The sequence below is a fragment of the Balaenoptera acutorostrata genome, chromosome 10 (genome assembly GCF_949987535.1).
Source record: "Balaenoptera acutorostrata chromosome 10, mBalAcu1.1, whole genome shotgun sequence".
Taxonomy (NCBI): domain Eukaryota; kingdom Metazoa; phylum Chordata; class Mammalia; order Artiodactyla; family Balaenopteridae; genus Balaenoptera; species Balaenoptera acutorostrata.
Window position 1 is genome coordinate 52574969 of NC_080073.1, and position 20882 is coordinate 52595850.

Consider the following 20882-nt stretch of genomic DNA (forward strand, 5'->3'; position numbering starts at 1 on the left):
TTTTTCATTGACTGACAACTTCCTTTAGAAACTTCCTCCTGCCTCTAAGAAAAATCATAGTCCCCTTGGAAAGTGCCTAGGAGGAGCCCTTCTTCTTTATCCTGAAGAAAATCTGTCCCAGGCAAAGGGGTGAATCTCTGCGGAACCTGTTTTCTCTTGTTCGTGCCTAACTCTGTACTCTCAGAACACCCCCACCTCCGTGTGAAAGTGCCCCTGTGCCCTGGGGGCATCCACCACTGTCTGTACGATCCTCAGCTCTCCCTTGGCCACTTTACTGCCTGCTCACTCTCCGTTATTCTTTGAAGACATCAGCATGTCTTCTTTCACCATTGTCTTCTCCACTTCAAGTCCTGTTTTCATCCTAGATGCCCTTATCATGACTCAGTTATTCATTCAACAAATATTTTAGTGGCCACTGTTACCAAGAGTGGGTCCAGTTGCTTGCTGCTCTAAAGCCAATAAAGAGGCAAGGTTGGTGGAAAGGATAGTTTGCTTTATTTTGGTTGCCAGCAATTGGGGTTGGGGAGGACAGACTCCTGCCCAAAGGCTGACTCCCCCCCGCCCCCAATCAGCAGGCAAGAGCTTTTATAGGTGGACGGAGGGGGCTACCTATAGAAACAGCACAGTCAGCCTGACAGTCATATTGAAATTGGTCCTGCGGTGGTCTGACCACCTTCATCTTGATTGTTTTAAGTACAGTTAATCTTCAGCTCCAGGGTCGGTTTGTTACCATTTCCTTGAGGCCAATTCTCCGAATTGTGGCAGCTTATGTGATGGCTACAGTCTGGGCCTCATGTAGTTAACTTCTTCCACCTGGTGGGGGATTCAGTATCTATAAGACAGCTCACAGAACATGACTCAGAATATTATCTATAGCCCTTGAGGAGGAACTGAAGTCCTTGACTTTGCTTAATGACTAAACTATTAATGTTTTGTCCTATTTGATTGTTTTCCTTTGCTTCTGTATTTTCCCACTTCTCTCATTAAACCTATCCTTTGGCTAAAGTTTTTCTACAAGACAAAAGGCAGGTGGAGGACATGGAGGGGGAAGGACAATAGGGTCCTGCTCCATTTCAATCCCCCCTTTTCTTTGATACTCCCCAGTCTTTTTTTTTTTTAATTTATTTATTTATTTATTTATTTATGGTTGTGTTGGATCTTCGTTTCTGTGCGAGGGCTTTCTCTAGTTGTGGCAAGCGGGGGCCACTCTTCATCGCTGTGCGCGGGCCTCTCACTTTCGCGGCCTCTCTTGTTGCGGAGCACAGGTTCCAGACGCACAGGCTCAGTAATTGTGGCTCACGGGCCTAGCTGCTCTGTGGCATGTGGGATCTTCCCAGACCAGGGCTCGAACCCGTGTCCCCTGCATTAGCAGGCAGATTCTCAACCACTGCGCCACCAAGGAAGCCCGATACTCCCCAGTCTTGATGAGGGACAGGTATAGAACAAGAAAGGGAATAAAGTTTTGGATAGAGAGGTTAATCATAAACTTGGCAGAGGAACTTGGTTTTAGTTCCATTTCTGTTCCAATTTCCCCCAAATCTTTGAGGGAATGGGGCAACAACTGCTCTGGCTACTTCCTGTTGAAATGGGGCCTAGTCCTGCCTAATTTGGGGAATGGACACAGAGTTGGAAATAATTTCATGTTCCAAGCTTAGCATCAATATTTTGTATTATGAAAACATTGCCTCTGTCTTTGATTGCCTTGTCATAGTACCTGGACAAACATTTGAAAATTAGTAGACATATTGCAATGAGGGTAATAATCAAAATGTATTTTTTTTTTGAAGATCAGCTTTTTAAATAAATTTATTCATTTTATTTATTTACTTTTGGCTGCGTTGGGTCTTCGTTGCTGCATGCGGGCTTTCTCTAGTCGTCGTGAGTGGGGGCTACTCCTCATTGTGGTGTGTGGGCTTCTCATTGCGGTGGTGTCTCTTGTGGCAGAGCATGGGCTCTAAGCGTGCAGGCTTCAGTAGTTGTGGCACATGGGCTCAGTAGTTGTGGCTCGCAGGCTCTAGAGCACAGGCTCAGTAGTTGTGACCCACGGGCTTAGTTGCTCCGTGGCATGTGGGATCTTCCCAGACCAGGGCTTGAACCCGTGTCCCCTGCATTGGCAGGCAGATTCTTAACCACTGCACCACCAGGGAAGCCCCAAAGTGTATTTTTGTACTATTCTCTGAATGTATTTTTTTCCTTAATGGTTAAAGCGGATGTACAGTGTATGTTTAATAGGCCATAAACAGGCTGTTTGGTTAGCCTAAAGTTCAAATTAAATCAGGTATAAGACGGAATGACTTCCCCATACCTCAATATGTGAAAATTTCTTCTATCATTTTCCCCTTTCAATTGTAAATAGAAAACATTGATAATCAATGTATTTTTCCAAGTTGCCATAGTGGCTCAGTTGCCTACTCTGGGTCCATTCATGTCCCTCAGTGCTAGGCCTACTTTTTGTTTATATATTTGTCTAGTCATCTACATTGGGGGAAAACTAATCAGACATAACAAACAAGTACAGAAGAGTATGTTGATGGGGAAACATTTTATAGGCTATACATTTTATCAGTTATACCCAGTCATCACACAAACATTGTACATGTGCTTTAAGCAGTAAACTTAAAGCCAGCAGTGATACACATCATTAGTAGTTATACTCTGTGACAACTTCATTAAACATTTTTTTCCATCCTAAACATTGGGGTCAGACGTATAGTTAGAAGAAAAACAGTAGTTTTCCATTAGAATTCTTCAAATTTCTTATCAATATTTCTCTCTGAGATTCCTCAGGGGCCCTCTGGAAAGCTCAAAATTAGATAGATAAAGAAACTTACAATCTGTTTTCAAAAGCAGCTCAATATTCCAGGAAAACTTTGTTCTCTTAACAGAGAGAAAGCCAGATTCCCACCTTGTACCAGCTTACTGTCAATAACAAAATTCATTTACATAATTAAATTCAATCTAATCTTAATCGATCTTAACAACGTACAAAATTCTTTTCTTAAAGTACCTTTTTTTACCAAAAAAGGATACTTTCTGTATCCATATTAATTTGTCCCTTATTTTTTTCCCATCCAGAAGCAACCAGCTTTAGGACAAAATTATTCTCCTTTTATCCCTCAACAAAGATATCTCCAGGGAATTCGGTGGCAGTCCAGTGATTAGGACTCCACGCTTCCACTAAAGGGGGCATAGGTTTGATCCCTGGTTGGGGAACTAAGATCCTGCATGCCACATGGCATGGCCAAAGGAAACAAAAAAAAAACAGAAAACAAAAATATCTCCATTCTTGGGCTTCCCTGGTGGCGCAGTGGTTGAGAATCTGCCTGCCAATGCAGGGGACACGGGTTCGAGCCCTGGTCTGGGAAGATCCCACATGCCGCGGAGCAACTAGGCCCGTGAGCCACAATTACTGAGCCTGCGCGTCTGGAGCCTGTGCTCTGCAACAAGAGAGGCCACGATAATGAGAGGCCCGCACACCGCGATGAAGAGTGGCCCCCACTTGCCACAACTAGAGAAAGCCCTCGCACAGAAACGAAGACCCAACAAGCCATAACTAAATAAATAAACAAATAAAATAAACCCAAAGTTTAAAAAAAAAAAAAGTAAGCTGAAATATTAAAAAAAAAAAAAAATCTCCATTCTTTATATTTTCTCTCGCCAACAGCACACATCCTACTTGCTTTACATACTGAAATGTTTCCCTTATCATTTTTACATATTACAATTTTTAACCCTTTAAAACCTTAACAAAACTAAGAAACAAGTAATTGAACTGTTATACCAGCATTTTCTGATTGGCAAACTTAAGAACATATTCCATAACCTCTAAAAACATACATTTTTTTCATGCACAATTTCTCTTTAATGTGGTACCAGATGTATGTTTAATACACCTAAGTCCTCTTTCCGCTCTTTTTTTTTTTCTTTTTTTTTTTGGCTTGAAGTTCTACTAATTAACCCAAGGCTGAAGTCTCAGGCAAAGTGAGCTGTGTTTGTATTTCAAGGACGCGTTAAGAGTTAACTTCAAACTTTCTCCTAAGCATATTTTTGTTCTCTCAGGGTCAGAATTCTGAGAAAACAAAAGTATTTATCAAGCTAGCTTTCTCTAACTGCATATACAAAGATAACCAGTTTTGGAATTTCAACAGAATTTCATCTTAACCAATTCTTTTCGGAGTTTGAAGAATACTGTTGGTGGCCACACAGTGTTTTAAGAAATCATCTTTCTTTTTCTTTAGTCATAGTGTCATAGCTAAAATCTTTCTAATGAACTGAACCTGAATTTCTCATTTTACAAAAGGCAACAAGAATACCAAGTACACAAATAGAATACACACTCACACACCAGAAGACAGAAGTGTCACAGATCCTCTGAGAGAATGACCAATACGGAGTCCCAAACAAACACTTCCCAACACAAACGGTCTTCAATGGTAAACGCATGTCAGAGCCAATTGGCAAAATGCCCAAATGACACTCAGTGCTCACAAATGGTCCTCAACATCAGACACACATCAGAACCAATTGGCAAAATGCCCAAATAGCACCTCATGCTCAAAGAGAAGTTTGCCCAGGTGCACACCAGTGAACTTACCTTGGTCTTGGAGCTCATCAGCTCGTCCAGAGGCATCTTTCTGTTCCGCCAATGAAAAGCGTACGTTGGCAGCCAGCGGCGAGCAGGGGAGAAACAGGGAGGATCCCCGAAACAAATGGTTTTGGCAGCTGCTAGGAACGCCCCCAAATCCCCCTCTCAGGGCCAGTGAACCATGAGCAGTGGGCTCCTTGCAGCCATCCTGGTGCATCGTCATGGTGGCAGCTCTGCTGGAGAAAACCCCAAGGAGCCAGATATTGTGAGAGTGCAGCTTCACATTGGGAGCCAAAATCTGTTAGCAAAAGTGGGTCCAGCTGCTCACTGCTCAAAAGCCAATAAAGGGGCAAGGTTGGTGGAAAGGAAAGTTTGCTTTATTTCCAAGGCTGGCAAGTGGTGGGGAGGGCAGACTCCTGTCCAAAGCCAACTTCCCCCCACTGACAATCAGGGGGCAAGAGCTTTTATAAGTGGACAGAGGGGGCTACATATAGAAACAGCACAGTCAGCTCTGACAGTCGTCTTGAAATTGGTCCTGTGGTGGTCTGACCACCATCATCTTGACTGTTTTAAGTACAGTTAATCTTCAGCTCCAGGGTCGGTTTGTTACCATTTCCTTGAGGCCAGTTCTCTGAATTGTGGCAGCTTATGTGATGGCTACAGTCTGGTCCTCAAGTAGTTAACTTCTTCCACCTGGTGGGGATTTCAGTATCTATAAGACAGCTCACAGGACATGGCTTAGAATATTATCTATAGCCCTTGAGGAGGAACTAAAGGTTCTTTTTTTTAACATTTTTTTAAGATTTATTTATTATTTTTTAATTTATTTTTGGCTTGTGTTGGGTCTTAGTTGCGGCGCGCAGGCTCTTCCTTTCTGCACGTGGGCTTCTGTCTAGTTGTGGCGCGCAGGCTCCAAGGCACGTGGGCTCCGTAGTTTGCGGCACACAGGCTCTCTAGTTGAGGCAAGTGAGCTCAGTAGTTGTGGCGCGTGGGCTTATTTGCACTGTGGCATGTGAGATTTTAGTTCCCTGACCAGATATCGAACCTGCATCCCCTGCATTGTAAGGCGGATTCTTTACCATTGGACCACCAGGGAAGTCCCAAACTAAAGGTCCTTGATTTTGCTTAATGACTAAACTATTATTGTTTTGTCCTATTTGATTGTTTTCCTTTGCTTCTGTATTTTTCTCACTTCTCTGATTAACCTTATCCTTTGGCTAAAATTTTTCTAGAGACAAAAGGCAGGCCAAGGACATGGTGGGGAAGGACCATAGGGTCTTGCTCCATTTCACTACTGTGTGCCCAAACTTTGTGCCAGGTGCTAAGGATACAATAATGAATAGAACCAGATATGGTTCTTGCCCTCATGGAACTTAAAGTCTTGTTGGGGCAGCCAACCCAAATCATATAATCACCCAAATTAAATGATAGAACTGCAGCTGCAATGGGTGCTAAGAAGAGATATGGAGGTTGATAATAATTGGGCATTTGACCTTGTCAGGGAGGTCAGGGAAGCCTTACCTGTGGACATGATGCTTGACAGAGATAAGAGTGTTGAATAGGAATTAACGTGGCAGAAAGGGGAGGGAAACATGCTCCAGGCAGAGGAGACAGCATGTGCAAAGGCCATGTGGTTAGAGGAGAAAGTGGCCAGTGTGAGGAACTGATAAAGGACTGAAATGTGTGGAACACAGAGAAAAGGGAGTGTGGTTCAAAGAAGAGGCTAGAAAGCGGGTAGAGACCAGATCAGGACAGGCCAATTAAACCATATTAAGGTTTGGTCTTTCTGTTGAGAGTCACTGAAGCAGCAGAGAGACATGGCACGATTGTGATGTGATGAGCCTCTGTGAACCCAGGATGGGTTGGTTGAGGGTACATGTGGATTCAGGGAAACTGTCTAGGAGGCTGGACCATAGTTTCATTGAGAGACTGGGATGGTGGGAGCCAAGATAGAGATGACATCAACTATATGAGAGATGTTTGAAGTTAAATCGGGAATTCCCTGGTGGTCCAGGGTTAGGACTCCACACTTTCACTGCCAAGGGCGTGGGTTCAGTCCCTGGTCGGGGAGCTAAGATCCTGCAAGCCACATGGTGCAGCCAAAAAAAAAAGAATAAAGTTAAATCAATAAGATGTAATGACAGATTGGATATAGGGATTTAAAGAGAAGGACGTATCAGATGACTCTGAGGTTCCAGGCTTGCAGCTGGGTAGATGGTACCATTTACTGAAAGAAGAAATTTCAGAAGAGGACTTGGGCTGGAAGAGCAAAATCATGAGTCTGGATGTGGACAGCTGAGTTAGAAATGCCTTGGAGAACAGTGGAAAGAAGGTACACAAGGAGGCTGTTGGATTTATGGGTGGGGATTCAGAGGAGGGATCTGGGCTGGGAACATACATATGAGATCATCTGTGTATGGATGGTTGTGGAAAACATGGGATAGACGAGGTCCTCTAAGGAGAGAGGATGAAGAAGGAAGAAAGGAAGACCTCAGGCTGATCTTTGAGAGACACAAACATGACAGAAAGTGAGGAGGAGAGACCAAAAAATGAGAGGAGAACAACATTATGCTGCCAAGAGGACAAGTGAAATGAAGACAGAAGCATCTCTGCTGGATTTAGCACCAGGGGGTCATGGGGACCCTCAGTAAGGGCTAAGCCAGCAGAGTGAAGCATTGCAAGCCAGATGGCCTTCTACTGAGGAGTGTAGGGGGAGGACATGAACACATGAATAAATACGGATACTTGAAGATAAACATTCTTCTTGAGAAGTTTGACCCTGAAGGAGAAGAGGAAAAAAATACTGGAAAAAAAACTGGAAGAGACGATGTACATGGCATATGTTTAATAAATGCCCTTTTATAATGTTTGCTTTTTACATGTTTATGGACATATATTTTCATTATCATTCTGTTTGAAATATTTTCTAATTTCCCTTATTATCTCTTCTTTGAACCATGGATTATTTAGAAGTGTGTTGTTTAATTTTCATATATTTGTGCGTTTTTTAAAGCATATCTTATTTTTGATTTCTAATTTAATTCCTCTATAAAACTTCTGGAAGAAGGAGAAAAATCTTTATGATCTTGAGTGAGGCAAAGATGTCTTATATTTGACACCTAATACATGATCCTTAAAGGAAAAAATGGATAAATTGGACTTCATCAAAATTGAAAATGTTTTCCCTTCAAAAAACATTATTAAGAAAATGAAAATCCAAGCCACAGACTGGCAGAAAATGTTTTCAAATCATATATCTGACAAAGGACTTGATTTTAGAATATATAAAAATTCGTATAACACAATAATAGGAAGACAACCAACCCAATCAAAAAATGGGCAAAGGACTTGCATGGATAGTTCACCAAAGAAGATATACAAATGGCTGATAAGTACATGAAAAGATGCTTAATATTCAACATCATTAAGGAAGTACAAATCAACCACAATGAAATACCACTTTATACCCACTAGAATTGCTATAATAATGAAAGATGGACAAGAACAAATGTTGGCAAGGATGTAGAGAAATGGGAAATCTCCTACGTTGCTAGTGGAAATGTAAAATGGTACAAACACTTTGGAACACAGTTTGGCAGTTTCTTCAAGGGTTAAATATAAAATTACCGTAGGATTCATCAATTCTACTCCTAGGTAGAGACATAAAACATATGTGCATACAAAGACTTACATGCAAATATTCATAGTAGCATTATCAAAATAACCAAGAATTGGAAGTAATTCAAAATGTCCATCAACTGATGAATGGATAAATAAACTGTGCAATATCCATACAATGGAATGGTATTCCACAGTAACAAGGAGCAGACTACTGATACAGGCTACAACATGGATGAATCTGAAAAACATTATGCTAAGTAAAAGAAACCAGTCATAGAAGGCCACATATTGTATGATCCCACTTGCATGAATCGTTCAGAAAAGGCAAATCTGTAGAGACAGAAAGTAAGTGAATGGTCACCTAGGACTGAGGGTGGGAATAGAGAATGACTGCAAATGGGTATGGGATTTCTTTTTGGGGTGATGGAAATGTCCCAAAATTAAATTGTGGTGATGGTTGCAAAATCTTCTTAAGTTTATTGAGACTTGGCTTATGGCCCAAGCATATTGTATTTCTTGATGAATATACCTCCAGAATTTTAAGCTCTACCATCCTCTCTCTGGCCACATATTTCTATCCCTCGAACTCTCATGCCTCCCAAGCCTACTCTTGGATCTTATGGATGACCTGAAGCTCCACCATTAAGGCCGCAGTTCTTCCCTATCCTGCCTAGACATCGTCACCATTTTTTTAAGGGCCATCAATGCACTGACCCCCTTGCCCTTCCACTCTGTCCCCTTGATCATCCTCCACTGGGAGTGGGTCCACCATTGGCCTCTGTTGGTTCACCAGTAACTGAGCAGCCCTGGGGGAGCCACTCTGGCACATTTGTCAGGGGGCCACGTTCCCCTCACTGTCTGCAAACTCTGGAGGTCCCAAGTTGCCCAGCAGTCCTGGGCCTCTCTCTTCCCTGTCCCCAGCTGGCCTTTATGACCCTCATCATCCGCCTTAAACCACCTTCCTCTTCCCCACCCCCTCCGCTGAGGACTCACCCTCCTTGACACTATCAGGTGGAGCTCCTTTGTTCCTCAGCTTCCTGTCAGACTTACCTCTCCACCTCCACCCTCGCTTCCTGCCCAGTGGCCTCTAGGAGGAAGTCTAAGCTCCAAATCCCCCTCCCACCTCTTTCCTCCAGGCCGAGATCCTGTTCTCTTTCTCCTCCTGCATTTTGTCAGCCTTTCTGTCTTCTCTGCCAACTCCCGTGTTGCAGCCCAGAAACGATATCCAGGGCCTCTGCGACCCAGAAACAAAACAAAGCCCTCCCCGGATCTTCCCACTGGAGCACAAGCAGGCTCGTTCTTGTTCTCTTGCTCCCTGCCCACCCCCAGTCCTTCCCCCCTTTTCCCTCTTGGTGTCCTCTGTTCATGCTTTTTCATTCCCTCCCTCTGCCCACCGGGTTCACGACGTCAGGACTGGCATTAACGCCTCTCTGAAACCTTCCTAGACCCTTAGTCCCCCTTGATCCACCTCGTGCCCCGCCTGGACTCAGCTCCGTGACGCTTCATCACTCAGGCTGGCACCCTGGTTTCACCCACTGAGTCATAAGTTTCACGAGGGGCATTTCTTTAAGTGCCCAGTTTATTCTCTGTCCTCCCTAGGCCTGGCTGCTCTGTAACTGCTTTCAGGTGGAAAGGGGGAATTGCCTGTGTTGCTGGGTCCCTTGAAAGAAAGCACGTGCGAGGAGTGTAGGCCCTTGGGCGGTCCTGTTGGTGAAGAGGGGCTTGGCTGGTGCTCTGGGTACAGGGCCAAGGCCAATGAGAAGACCCAGCACAAACCATTGCTCACCAGGTGGTGTCAGTTTAGTGCCTTAAGAGAAACAACCTTCAGGAGATGCAAAGTAGAAAGAGAACATTATCTGTCACAGGGGTTATGAACAGGGCTAGGGGGCTCAGATGGAGCTTGAAACACACCTGAAGGATGGATGGTGCTTCATCGGAATCGGAGGCTTTGTCAGGGAGGGAATTTCAGGTGAAAGAATAGTAGATGCAAAAATGAAGAAATGGAGAAGCATAGGATGTTTCTGAGGTCGAGGGGTTTTGCCTTGGCCAGGTCATAGAAGTGTCATACCCAGGAGTTTTGCTCGGCACTTAAGAGACACTATCTTCATAATCATTAAAGGAGGCCCCTGTGGTAGGATGTCCTGATAGTGTGTCCAGTTTGCAGATGAGCAGGTAGAGGCTCAGAGACCTCAGCAACGTGTGTGAGGTACAGACATGGTGGTGGAAAGGCTCCCCAGCCCCGGGTCTGTCTGACTTGAAGGCCCACACGAAGAGGCAGGCAGCATGTACGGGGCCTCGAAGGCCAGCTGGGAGATTGTGCTAATTATCCAGGCAGAAGCTCTTTACTTACTTAGTCAGTCTGATGGATTTTCTGCACCGTCATGCTTGAAAAGTACGTGTACACACAATATTTATGAATGTGTCAAGGGGTTTGGAACCCCAGAAGCCCATCTAATTTATATGTCCGATCAAAAACGAGTACACAAATGTTCACAGCAGTAGTATCCAAAATTATCCAAAATCAACCAAAAGGTCGAAAAACCCAAATGCCCATCAGCTAATGAATGCATAAACAAAATCTGGTCTTCTCACATAATGGAAAATTATTTGGCAATAAAAATAAATGAAAATAAATAAATAAATAAATAAATAAATAAATAAATAAATAAATAAATAAATGAAGTACTCATCCATGTTACAACATGGATGAGCCTTGAAAACATGTTCAGTGAAAGAAGCTAGTCACAAACCATACATAACAGTACGATTCCATGTATATGAAATGTCCAGAACAGGGACTTTCCTGGCGGTTCAGTGGTTAGGACTCCAAGCTTCCACTGCAGGGGGCACCGGTTCCATCCCTGGTCACGGAACTAAGATCCCGCATGCCGCACAACACAACTGGAAAAAAAAAATAGAAAAAAGAAAAAAAAGAAATGTCCAGAACAGGCAGATCTCTAGATATGGAAAGATTAGTGATTGCCTAGAACAAGGGGAAGGGGGTATTGGGGGGAGATGGGGAGTAAATACTAAAGAGTGCAGGGTTTCTCTTCGGAGTGATACTTGGGTAGCTCTGCAGTAAACTAATAACCACTGAATTGTACATTGAAATGAGGGAATTGTATGGTATGTGAATTATAACTCAGTAAAGCTTTACACACACACCTGCAAGAAGGCCCATCCACAGGCTTTGTGGACCTGGGTTGCACAGGTCTGAAGGTCAGAGGACATACGTGTATCATACATAGGACAGAGCATGTGTGTTTTCTGTTATTTTCCAGCGAGCAGTGGTCCCTGTTGCCAAGGACAGTCCCGGGCCAGCTCCTGAGGTTCTGAATGTTCAGCAGATGCAGAACAGACAGATACCACCCCCAACAGGGCATGGAGTTCTGACTTTGGGAGAATGAGCACTTTGGCAGATCTGGGGGTGCGTTGGGGATGGACTACCTGAAGCCTGGGCCGTTTCCAAGACTCTGCCTCCAGGCACTAACCCGCTCCATCCACCTCCAGCAGGGAGGCCCTGTCAGGCCCCCGTCCCAGCCTCTTGACTTATGCTAGTCACTTGCTGTAGAGAAACTACCTTGATGGAGTGAATGAAGTCACTGATAAAGGTGATTCAGGAGATTTAAAAAATCACTTCTGATTACTCGGCCTTACTTAAGTCAGATGTGGCTTTCTGGTTAAATGCCCGAATGTCAACTGGGATTTCAGTGGGAAGCGGTCAGGCATGTTTTGCTCTATCCCAGAGACACAGGCCAGCGCTTTGTCCGCACAGAACTCTCGTCTGATGCAAACTCCCCGCAGGAGGCACTGTTCTTCAGTGGTCCAGCTGGGTCAGATGGGCCAGACCTGAAATGTCGTGCTCTGCCGCTGCAGTGATGTGTGTGCTGTTTATCTCTCCTTCAGATGCGTGTGGATAATCTCACATGAATATCCTGTGTAGCCTTCCTGCATTTTTTTACCACTCGCAGTACGTCTGGGTGCCTAGCAAAGCCTGGCAGTGAGAGGGGTGGGATAACTTCCCGCTTTTCCTCTACCAGAATTAAGCTTTGAATGTTAAGTATCAACATAGAATACGGACAAAAAGCAACTTCATTCTTTAAAGGCAAACATTCCCTCTTTGAAGATGTAAAAAAAATCATGAAATAAAAGAATTTATAACAAAGGGCTGACAGAAATCCCTTCTATTTTGAGACTCTTTTTTTGCATCTTGCCTTTGAAATTTCCAGCTCTCTAATCAATTGGCCTTTCTGGTGACCAGTCCTATCCGGAGGCCTGGTCACCAGAAAGATGATGTGATTAGAGGGTTGGAACTTTCCACCCCACCCCCAACCTCTAAAGCCAAGGTGGGGGACTGGAGATGGAATTCTTTTTTTTTTTTAATAAATTTATTTATTTTATTTATTTATTTTTGGCTGTGTTGGGTCCCCGTTGCTGCACGCAGGCGTTCTCTAGTTGCGGGGAGCAGGGGCCACTCCTCGCTGCGGTGCGCGGGCCTCTCATTGCGGTGGCTTCTCTTAGTGCAGAGCACGGGCTCTAGACGCGTGGGCTTCCGTAGTTGCAGCACGTGGGCTCAGTAGTTGTGGCTCGCGGGCTCTAGAGCACAGGCCCAGCAGTTGTGGCGCACGGGCTCAGTTGCTCTGCGGCACGTGGGATCTTCCCGGACCAGGGCTCGAACCTGTGTCCCCTGCATTGGCAGGTGGATTCCCAACCACTGCGCCACCAGGGAAGCCCTGGAGATGGAATTCTATAAAAACTCTAGAACAACAGGATTCGGGGAGCTTCTGGGTTGGTGAAAACATTCAAGTGCTGGGTGGTACACCTGGGTGGGAGGTACACCTGGAGAGGGCTGGGAGCTCAGCCACCCTCCTACCTTGCCCTGTGAATCTTTTCCATCTGGCCATTCCTGAGTTGTAGCCTTTATAATAAGCCCATAAATATCAGTAAAATGTTTTTCTGTATTCTGTGAGCCATTCTAGCAAACTATTGAACCTGAGGAGGGGTGCGTGGGAACCCCCAGCTTACAGCTGGTTGTTCAGAAGCAGGATTCCAGAGTTTGGAGCCTACACGACTGGAGGGATGGAGCTGTCAGCCTCTGAGAGGGGCGACTGAGGAGCACAGGAGGGGACCGGAGGCCCTGTGTTGGGCATGTTCAGTCGCAAGTACTTCCTGTTCATCCAAGAGGAGCTGTCTGCTCTTGGCCACCAAAGCCTGCAACACAGCAAAAAACGAAAGCTGCACTCAGTACAATGGAATATTGTCATCTCTGTTTCCAGACCTGATGGCCATCCTCTAGAAGACCTGTCAGTCTTGAGTCTATACGGATAATTCTGTACAAATGGGGAGGTGGGGTACAATGTAAGTTAAAGGTGTGCTTTCGGTGCCTGTCCCAGGTTTGGGGCTGTAAGGAAAGGACCCAACCTGTAGAACTGACTCTGAGTGGAGGGCGATGGGGAGGAACTCTGCTCCCACACTCCTCGGAAACTGTCCCCGCCGAGGCCACCGACACCCACATAGTGACACCCCAGACATTTCTCACTTAACCTCTTGGCAAGTAACGTCTGACATAGGTAACCACTCCCTCCCTTGAAGCTCTCCTGACGTCTGTGACCAAACTTCTGATTTCCCTCCCCGTCTTCGTTCCTCCTCAGGCTTCTCTTTCTGTGTCTGTGTTTCAGTTCTCAGGACTTGATCCTGGGCCCTCTTCTTACATTTTCATGGGAGGTCATCCTCACAGATGTGCTGGTGACACCCAAATTTTCAGCTCCAACTCACCACTTTTGAGGACCGGGAACACCACATCCAAGCACCAGGGTGGACCAGCTACCAGAGGCCTCAGAGGCACCTCCCACCCGATACATAGAAGACAGACCCTTCCTCCTCATTCCCCTGAAACCTGCTCTTCTGCAGGAGAAGTGGTCCAAGGACAAGGAAGGAAGCTGGACTTCAGTGCAGCAGTGGGGGGGTGGGGGGGATGGAGAGGGGGCCCAGCTGTGGGAAATAATACCAGCAGCCTCATCGTGGAGCACTCCCTGAACACCAACCACTGTGCTGAGTGCTCACCTGTGTCCTCTTACTGTCACTTAACAACAACCCTGAGAGAGGCCCAGACACGACAGAGGCAGCCCTAACGGGGTTTGGTGACTGATTAGTGAAAGAGGAACTGACTAGTAGAGGACGATCCTACTCTTGTTAAATCGGGTTCAATGACATCATTTACTTTACTAAAAAGCAGCATGCTACTGTACCTTGAGGCCATGGAGATGCGTATCAGTTAGCTTTTGCTGCTTAACAAACCACCCCAAACTTAGTGGTTTCAAACCAAAACCATTTATTTAGGTCCGGATTTGGAGTGTTGGCAGACTGGGTGGTGGTTCTTCTGCTGGTCTCAGCTGGGCAGGGCCTTCTAGTCAGCGAGGAGGCCCTCCTCCTGGGGGGCTGGTTGTCTGCCTGCTGAGGCCACAGAGATTGGTCCACATCTCTCTCATCATCCACCAAGCCAGCCCTGGCTTGTTCATATGGTGACTGGCAGGGTTCAAAGGAAGAAGACAGATGTGCAAGGTTTCTGCCTGTGCTTTCCCAATCCTTCATTCCTCTCTCTTGGAAGGGCGACCAAACCATCACAGGCTTCATCAAATGTCCATTCTGTTAAGGACTGAGAGTAGAGGGGAAGTTTGTCCTGAAGACTTTCATAGCTTTGGAGAATTAACCAAAACCAAAGACAATGTAACCCTGGGTTTTGGGAAAGTTGGAGGGAAGGTGCCAGGCAGGATGCCTACGTGTTGGAGTCACTTGGGCAAGTTAAAGGACAGAGTCCAGGGACTCCCCTGGCAGTCCAGTGATTAAGGCTCCACGCTTTCACTGCAGGGGGCACGAAATTGATCCCTGGTCAGGGAACTAAGATCCCGCACGCCGCGGCGCAGCCAATAAAAGAGAGTCCACGTGGGAGCTGAAGGCTTAAAATAGGCCACAGCTGTTAATTTGGGGGAGAAAAGAATAACTAGAACAGATCGTGCAAATTAAGGAGAATCAGGAGAAATATTGTATCACCTTTGATGCTCAGCTAGGAGTGACAATTGGGGGATACATCCGTCGGTCACAGAGTAGTCTGGGAAGTGGGGCCACCACGAGTGTTCGCTAGTGGGAGTTGGACCTTCCAGAAACATGGGGGCAGCTGGCGAAGTGAAAGTTGGAAGAAGGACCAGACAATCAAAGGCAGAAACGCTCATCACCCTCCCGATTTGGTCCAGTCGGCTTCTCTGGGGACTCCCAGAAGCAAGTGGTACCCTGGTAAGCTCACGGGAGGTCTTTGGGGCTGTTGTCTGTGCAGTTACTGCACTGCCGCTTGGCAGGGCAGTGTCTAGGAGGACGAGCTGGACCTGGAGTAGTGGGTGGACCAAGGCTGAGCTGAGCCCACAGGTGCCTGGTTCTGTCAGTTCCTCGTTTAACCGTGAAAACCCCCAGCAGTGCCCCGGCTCCCCTTCCACCTTCCAGTGTCCAGCAAGTTGCTCCTTGCTCGGGGAGCGTTCTGCTCCCAGGGTCCCTGCTCGCTGCACCCTGTCTCCTCGCCCGGGTGAGTTGCATCCCCCAACCCTGGAGGGAGCCAGGGGAGCCTATTTCCACCCTGGGCTCCCAGGTCCCCATAACCAGCACGGGGGGCTCAGGACCCGGTCCCCAGCTTCCAGGTGGACATGCCCAGTGCAGCACGAGGGATGTGAGGGGTAGCATCTTAGAAGGGACTGACCCTCAGCATGGCCGTGGCTGGGATGCAGTGTGGAGCCCGTGGAGCCCAGGCCAGCCCTTGTGTGCTACTCACCAAGCCCTCTTGCACTCCCCCTTGGAGCCCATCGTTCCCCCTCGACCGCAAAAGTCAAGTTCTGCTGTTCTCTAATACTGCGGAAACAGGGTGCTGCCAGATCTTCAACTGATAAAACCTGGTGAGGCTGTCAATGCGTGCACCTTCAGGATGGATCGAGATAGCATATCCCGTGGTAAAAACAAGAGTAAAATAATTCTGAGAATTGTGAAACTGCCACCCTTTTTCTAAATGACTTATCCCAACAGACAGGTGGCTTTCCATCACTGGCCTCCTTTCGTGGGCCTGTGGAGGCCAAGGTCTTTTCACTGTGCTGGTGTGAGGGGTGCTGCCACACCGTGCTGACCACGGGCCAGGCACTGCTTCCTCCCGCCCTCACTGTCCCCGAGTACCAGAGTGAGTGCGGAGCTGCCCAAGGTCACACAGCCAGTAAGTGGCAGGAGTAAGGTTTGAACCCAGGTAGGAAGCTGACATTGAGGGGACACCTGGGGTTAACCAGGTGAGAACTGAGTAGTTCTGCAGCTGGGTCAGGGCTGCAGGTGGCAGCCAGGACTGGGCCTCCTCCAGGGTGTCCCCCAATACATTTGGGCCACCATGGGAGCAATTTTTTTTTTTTAAGTATTTGTTTATTTATTTATTTATGGCTGTGTTAGGTCTTCGTTTCTGTGCGAGGGCTTTCTCTAGTTGTGGCAAGCGGGGGCCACTCTTCATCGCGGTGCACAGGCCTCTCACTATCGCGGCCTCTCTTGTTGTGGAGCACAGGCTCCAGACGCGCAGGCTCAGTAATTGTGGCTCACGGGCCTAGTTGCTCCGCGGCATGTGGGATCTTCCCAGCCCAGGGCTCGAACCCGTGTCCCCTGCATTGGCAGGCGGACTCTCAACCACTGCGCCACCAGGGAAGCCCGGGAGCAATTTTTATACTTCTCCCTCCCTCCCTTCCTTCTTCCTTCTTCCTTCCTTCCCCCCATCTCTCCCACGTATTCTCTCTCTCCCCACTTGCTCTGTCATGTGTGTGAGATCTCCCCTCCTTTGCTCTCTTTCTGTGTAACAGAAGGTTCCATCTATTCATCCAACTGCTAAGTCCCACCTGTGAGCAAATCCTAGCTCCTGCCTAGAGGCTGTGCAGACACACCTGCACCTGGTCCCTATTCTTGAGGACTTTCTCCTCCCTCTCAGTTTTGTGGTGGAAGCAGCTTCTCCTACTCACGGAAGTCGTCTTTGCAGCTTGTAGGATCCCCTCTGCTCCTTGAAGCAAGTCCCCACCCTCACTCTGATGCTGGTGTGAAAACTGCCAAAACACAGCAGGAACATAGACACCCACCTGGGCGGCCCCCGTCTCTCCCTCCGCGACCTCCACATCCTTCTAGAGGACCTGTGTGTCCCAGGCTGCAGGCCCCGTGCTTATCTCGTGTACAGAGGCAGCGAGGTCACCACCTGCCTGGAGGAGGGGAGAATAAAGAGGGAAAGCTCGTCTCCTTGAGGAGGCAGGGAGGCAGCTGCCTACAGAGGCGCCAGGCAGAGGCTGGTGTGTGCCGACAGGCACCTGACCCCCACCCCGCCCTGGACCCAGGACGAAATCCAGTAACTTGGTGCATCTGCCACAGTGTCATCCAGTGCTGATATGTGTGGTGCTGAAGCCAGTCAAAGGGACCAGACACATCTCTTCCTGAAGCAGTGTGGGTACCAGGGGCAGCTTTTGTGGCTTCTCCCACCCAGCCCCTGCCCGACTTGGCTGGACATCTCGGCAGGATGCTGGATCCCACCCTGGCCTGGCCTGGCTCTGGGCCTGGCCTGTGGCAGGAGAGCGCCTTTCTGGGGACACTGCCCGCCTCCCCGCCCTGGCCCCCTTGCACCAAGGCTCTCGCACTCCCCAGGGTGGTCAGTGCAGCTGGGTTGATGGTTTTCTCTCTCTCCAGGGTCAGGTGTGGATTAATGGCTTTAACCTTGGCCGCTATTGGCCAGCACGGGGCCCCCAGATGACCTTGTTCGTGCCGCAGCACATCCTGGTGACCTCGGCCCCAAACACCATCATCGTGCTGGAGCTAGAGCGTGCGCCCTGTGGGCATGGTGGCCCAGAACTGTGCACCGTGGAGTTCGTGGACAGGCCGGTGATCAGGGCAGTGAAGACCCACAGCCGTGTCCCTGCAGACCAACACCAGGACTCATGGCTGGACCGTGTGTGATGACAAGGACTGTGACCCTTTGGAATTCTAGCCTTGCTCATACCTCACATGCCCCTCGGAAGGTCAGCATTCACTGGAGAGTTTGATTGGAAAATAGATTAGGTGTGTTCTCACCTGAGGTTTCTGACGGTGCCTGACACACCCCCGTCTGGCTGCGTGGACATAGGGTGAGGGTGGCAGCCCAGCAACACACAGAGGCATCTGCAGAGTTGGAATGGAAGCGTTCAAGGTGTTTCCGATTTTTATTTTGTACAAATCATGTAGTCTTTTTATTAAATAAAATTTGTATTCAAATGATCTTACTGTTTTTAATGTTTAGCAGGTGTTAAATTATAGGTTCTGATTTAAATCATAACTAGACTTGAGTGGGCTGAATAAGCCACTTCACTAACTTGAGGTTGGTTCAAAGGAGTAGAAAATAGTCTTGTTTTGATCTAGTGGACTATTGCTTTTCTGATCTTTATTTGACTTCCTTTTGAATCTCTGTGATATCTACTAGGTGAGCCTTTAAACACAACTCCAAATAATTGTGCAAAGGATTGACAGTTGGAGAGCGTAGATAGGATGGGGCATCTGTACAGCAGGAGACCCCAGAGCCACTAAAATGGTGATGCAGACCATGGTAAGTGGTGTTAAAAAAGCAGGTTGCGGACTTCCCTGGTGGCGCAGTGGTTGGGAGTCTGCCTGCCAATGCAAGGGACACGGGTTCGAGCCCTGGTCTGGGAAGATTCCACATGCCGCGGAGCAACTAGGCCCGTGAGCCACAGATACTGAGCCTGCGCGTCTGGAGCCTGTGCTCCACAACAAGAGAGGCCACGATAGTGAGAGGCCCACGCACTGCGATGAAGAGTGGCCCCTGCTCGCCACAACTAGAGAAAGCCCTCGCACAGAAACGAAGACCCAACACAGCCAAAAATAAATAAATAAATAATTAATTTAAAAAAAAAAAAAAAAAAAAGCAGGTTGCCTTAAGTTGGATCCCATTTTGTGTGTTTAGACGTAAGAGCTGCACGTATGCACACATTCAGCCCAGGCCTGTTCAACGTCGGTAGACACGTGAACGAACACACGTGGACATGCAGAGACCAGGCGTTGTGTGAGATGCATGTCCTGCCCGGGGCATCCTGCTCTCAGACATTGGGCACTGTCCTCCACCACACCCAGTTCTGAGCATACTGTATATTTAATCCACTCGTCCCCCACAAGGACTCAGAGGAACGTATTGTCCTCTTACCCGATTTACCAAGTCACACGTCTACAAGTGGTAGAGATACGGTTTGAACCCCGGTTGTCTGGCTCTGGTATCTAGACACACACTGCATTTGTCATATATCGACACATGCTCATGTTCCCACAGGAGGGGACCACAGCAACATAAACAGAATTGTCAGTATGAGCATATCTGGGTGGTGGGTGTTTGAGAGATTGTTTACCTTTTCTTTTTTGCTTACCTGTATTTTAAATCCTGTACAGAGAAGATGTACATTTTTTTAAGGGAGGAAGGAAGGAAAAATTTCTGATGCTAATCTACAGCATCTTTTCACGGGAGTGTGTTTTTCTCTGTCTCCTAGACATCAGTGATGACTGTCTGGGATTCAACAGGGAGTTTGGAAACTCTGGTTGAGCCACTGCAGGAGGCAAGTATGAGTTGAGACAGACCAGAACTTAACTCAGGACTGTCTTCCATAGCATCTTCTGCTGGATGTCCTGCATCCTTTGGATGTTGGGCCGACCACAGGGTGAAGGGGCTGCTATCTGCACACGCAGCCTCACTGCATCACTCTTTCTTCCACTTCTAAGTTACTGAAAACTTAGAAAACGATACTCAAGAACTGTGCCCAGTGACACGTTTTGGGAAGATGTGAGACCATTCCTTTTAAAGCCTTACGTACATTGGTACATTGCACGTCCCCCTCCCAGAGATTCCCTGTTGTGGAGTCTCCAGAGGCTCAGGCAGTGGAGTGAAACCACCGCGTCAGAGCGTACATTTCCCTTCCATCCTCTCATCCGATATTCAGAACGGCACCCTACAATAGGCAGCAGTAAACCCACTTCACAGATGAAAACATTTAAACGTCAGCGAGAGCTGGAGTTGGATTCCAATCTGCTGTATCTCTCTGTCCAAAGCCAGAGTGTTTTGTCTGGTTCATGTGAGGGAATCTTTTGGGGTTTTCACCCTTGTCCAGGATGTCATGTTCTGCAAAACAGAATCTTAATACACAAATGGTACCACCCTGGACTCTACCCAAACCTATCCAACCCTCTGTACTGCCTCTCAGGGGTATACATTTCATCTTCTATAATGTCGTTCTTAAAGTACAATGCCCCTCCATTATTCCTGCTTTCTTAACTCTGTGGAAGGGTGCTACATCTGAAAATAATAAGGGCAGCACCTTTATTGCCTGCTGTGTAAACCTTTTATATTAAATTTATCTTAAGCTGGTTTTAATATGTCAAAGCTTTCTGAGCAGGCCTGAGCTAACCCAACCATAACACTGATGTTCCTGGAACATTACCATATTTTCAGCCATCCTTGTGAACATCATGGCCTTGGCTTAGACGTTCCCCAGATTTGCACAACCTGCAGAACCTCTTGTTTTGAACAGAGTTATTGAAGTGTGATTTACATACCATAAAATTCACTCAGTTTTACTAAACTTATATGGGTGTAAACCAC

General features: G+C 47.1%; 1 protein-coding gene across 3 annotated transcripts in view; it reads left to right on the forward strand.

Moving 5' to 3' along the window:
• The window catches only part of GLB1 (galactosidase beta 1), a 91814-nt gene that overhangs the window by 68063 nt on the left and 2869 nt on the right, over positions 1 to 20882 (forward strand). The window contains exon 16 of one of the 3 annotated variants that reach the window (XM_007191524.3): positions 17939 to 18514. The exons of 1 other annotated variant lie outside the window; for it this stretch is intronic. In XM_007191524.3, the coding sequence (XP_007191586.2) occupies positions 17939 to 18205 (267 nt within the window). In that variant the 3' untranslated portion in view covers positions 18206 to 18514. Of the gene's footprint in view, positions 1 to 11487; positions 12301 to 17938; positions 18515 to 20882 lie in introns of those variants that run through there. One more of the 3 variants, XM_057554547.1, reaches the window with a different exon arrangement.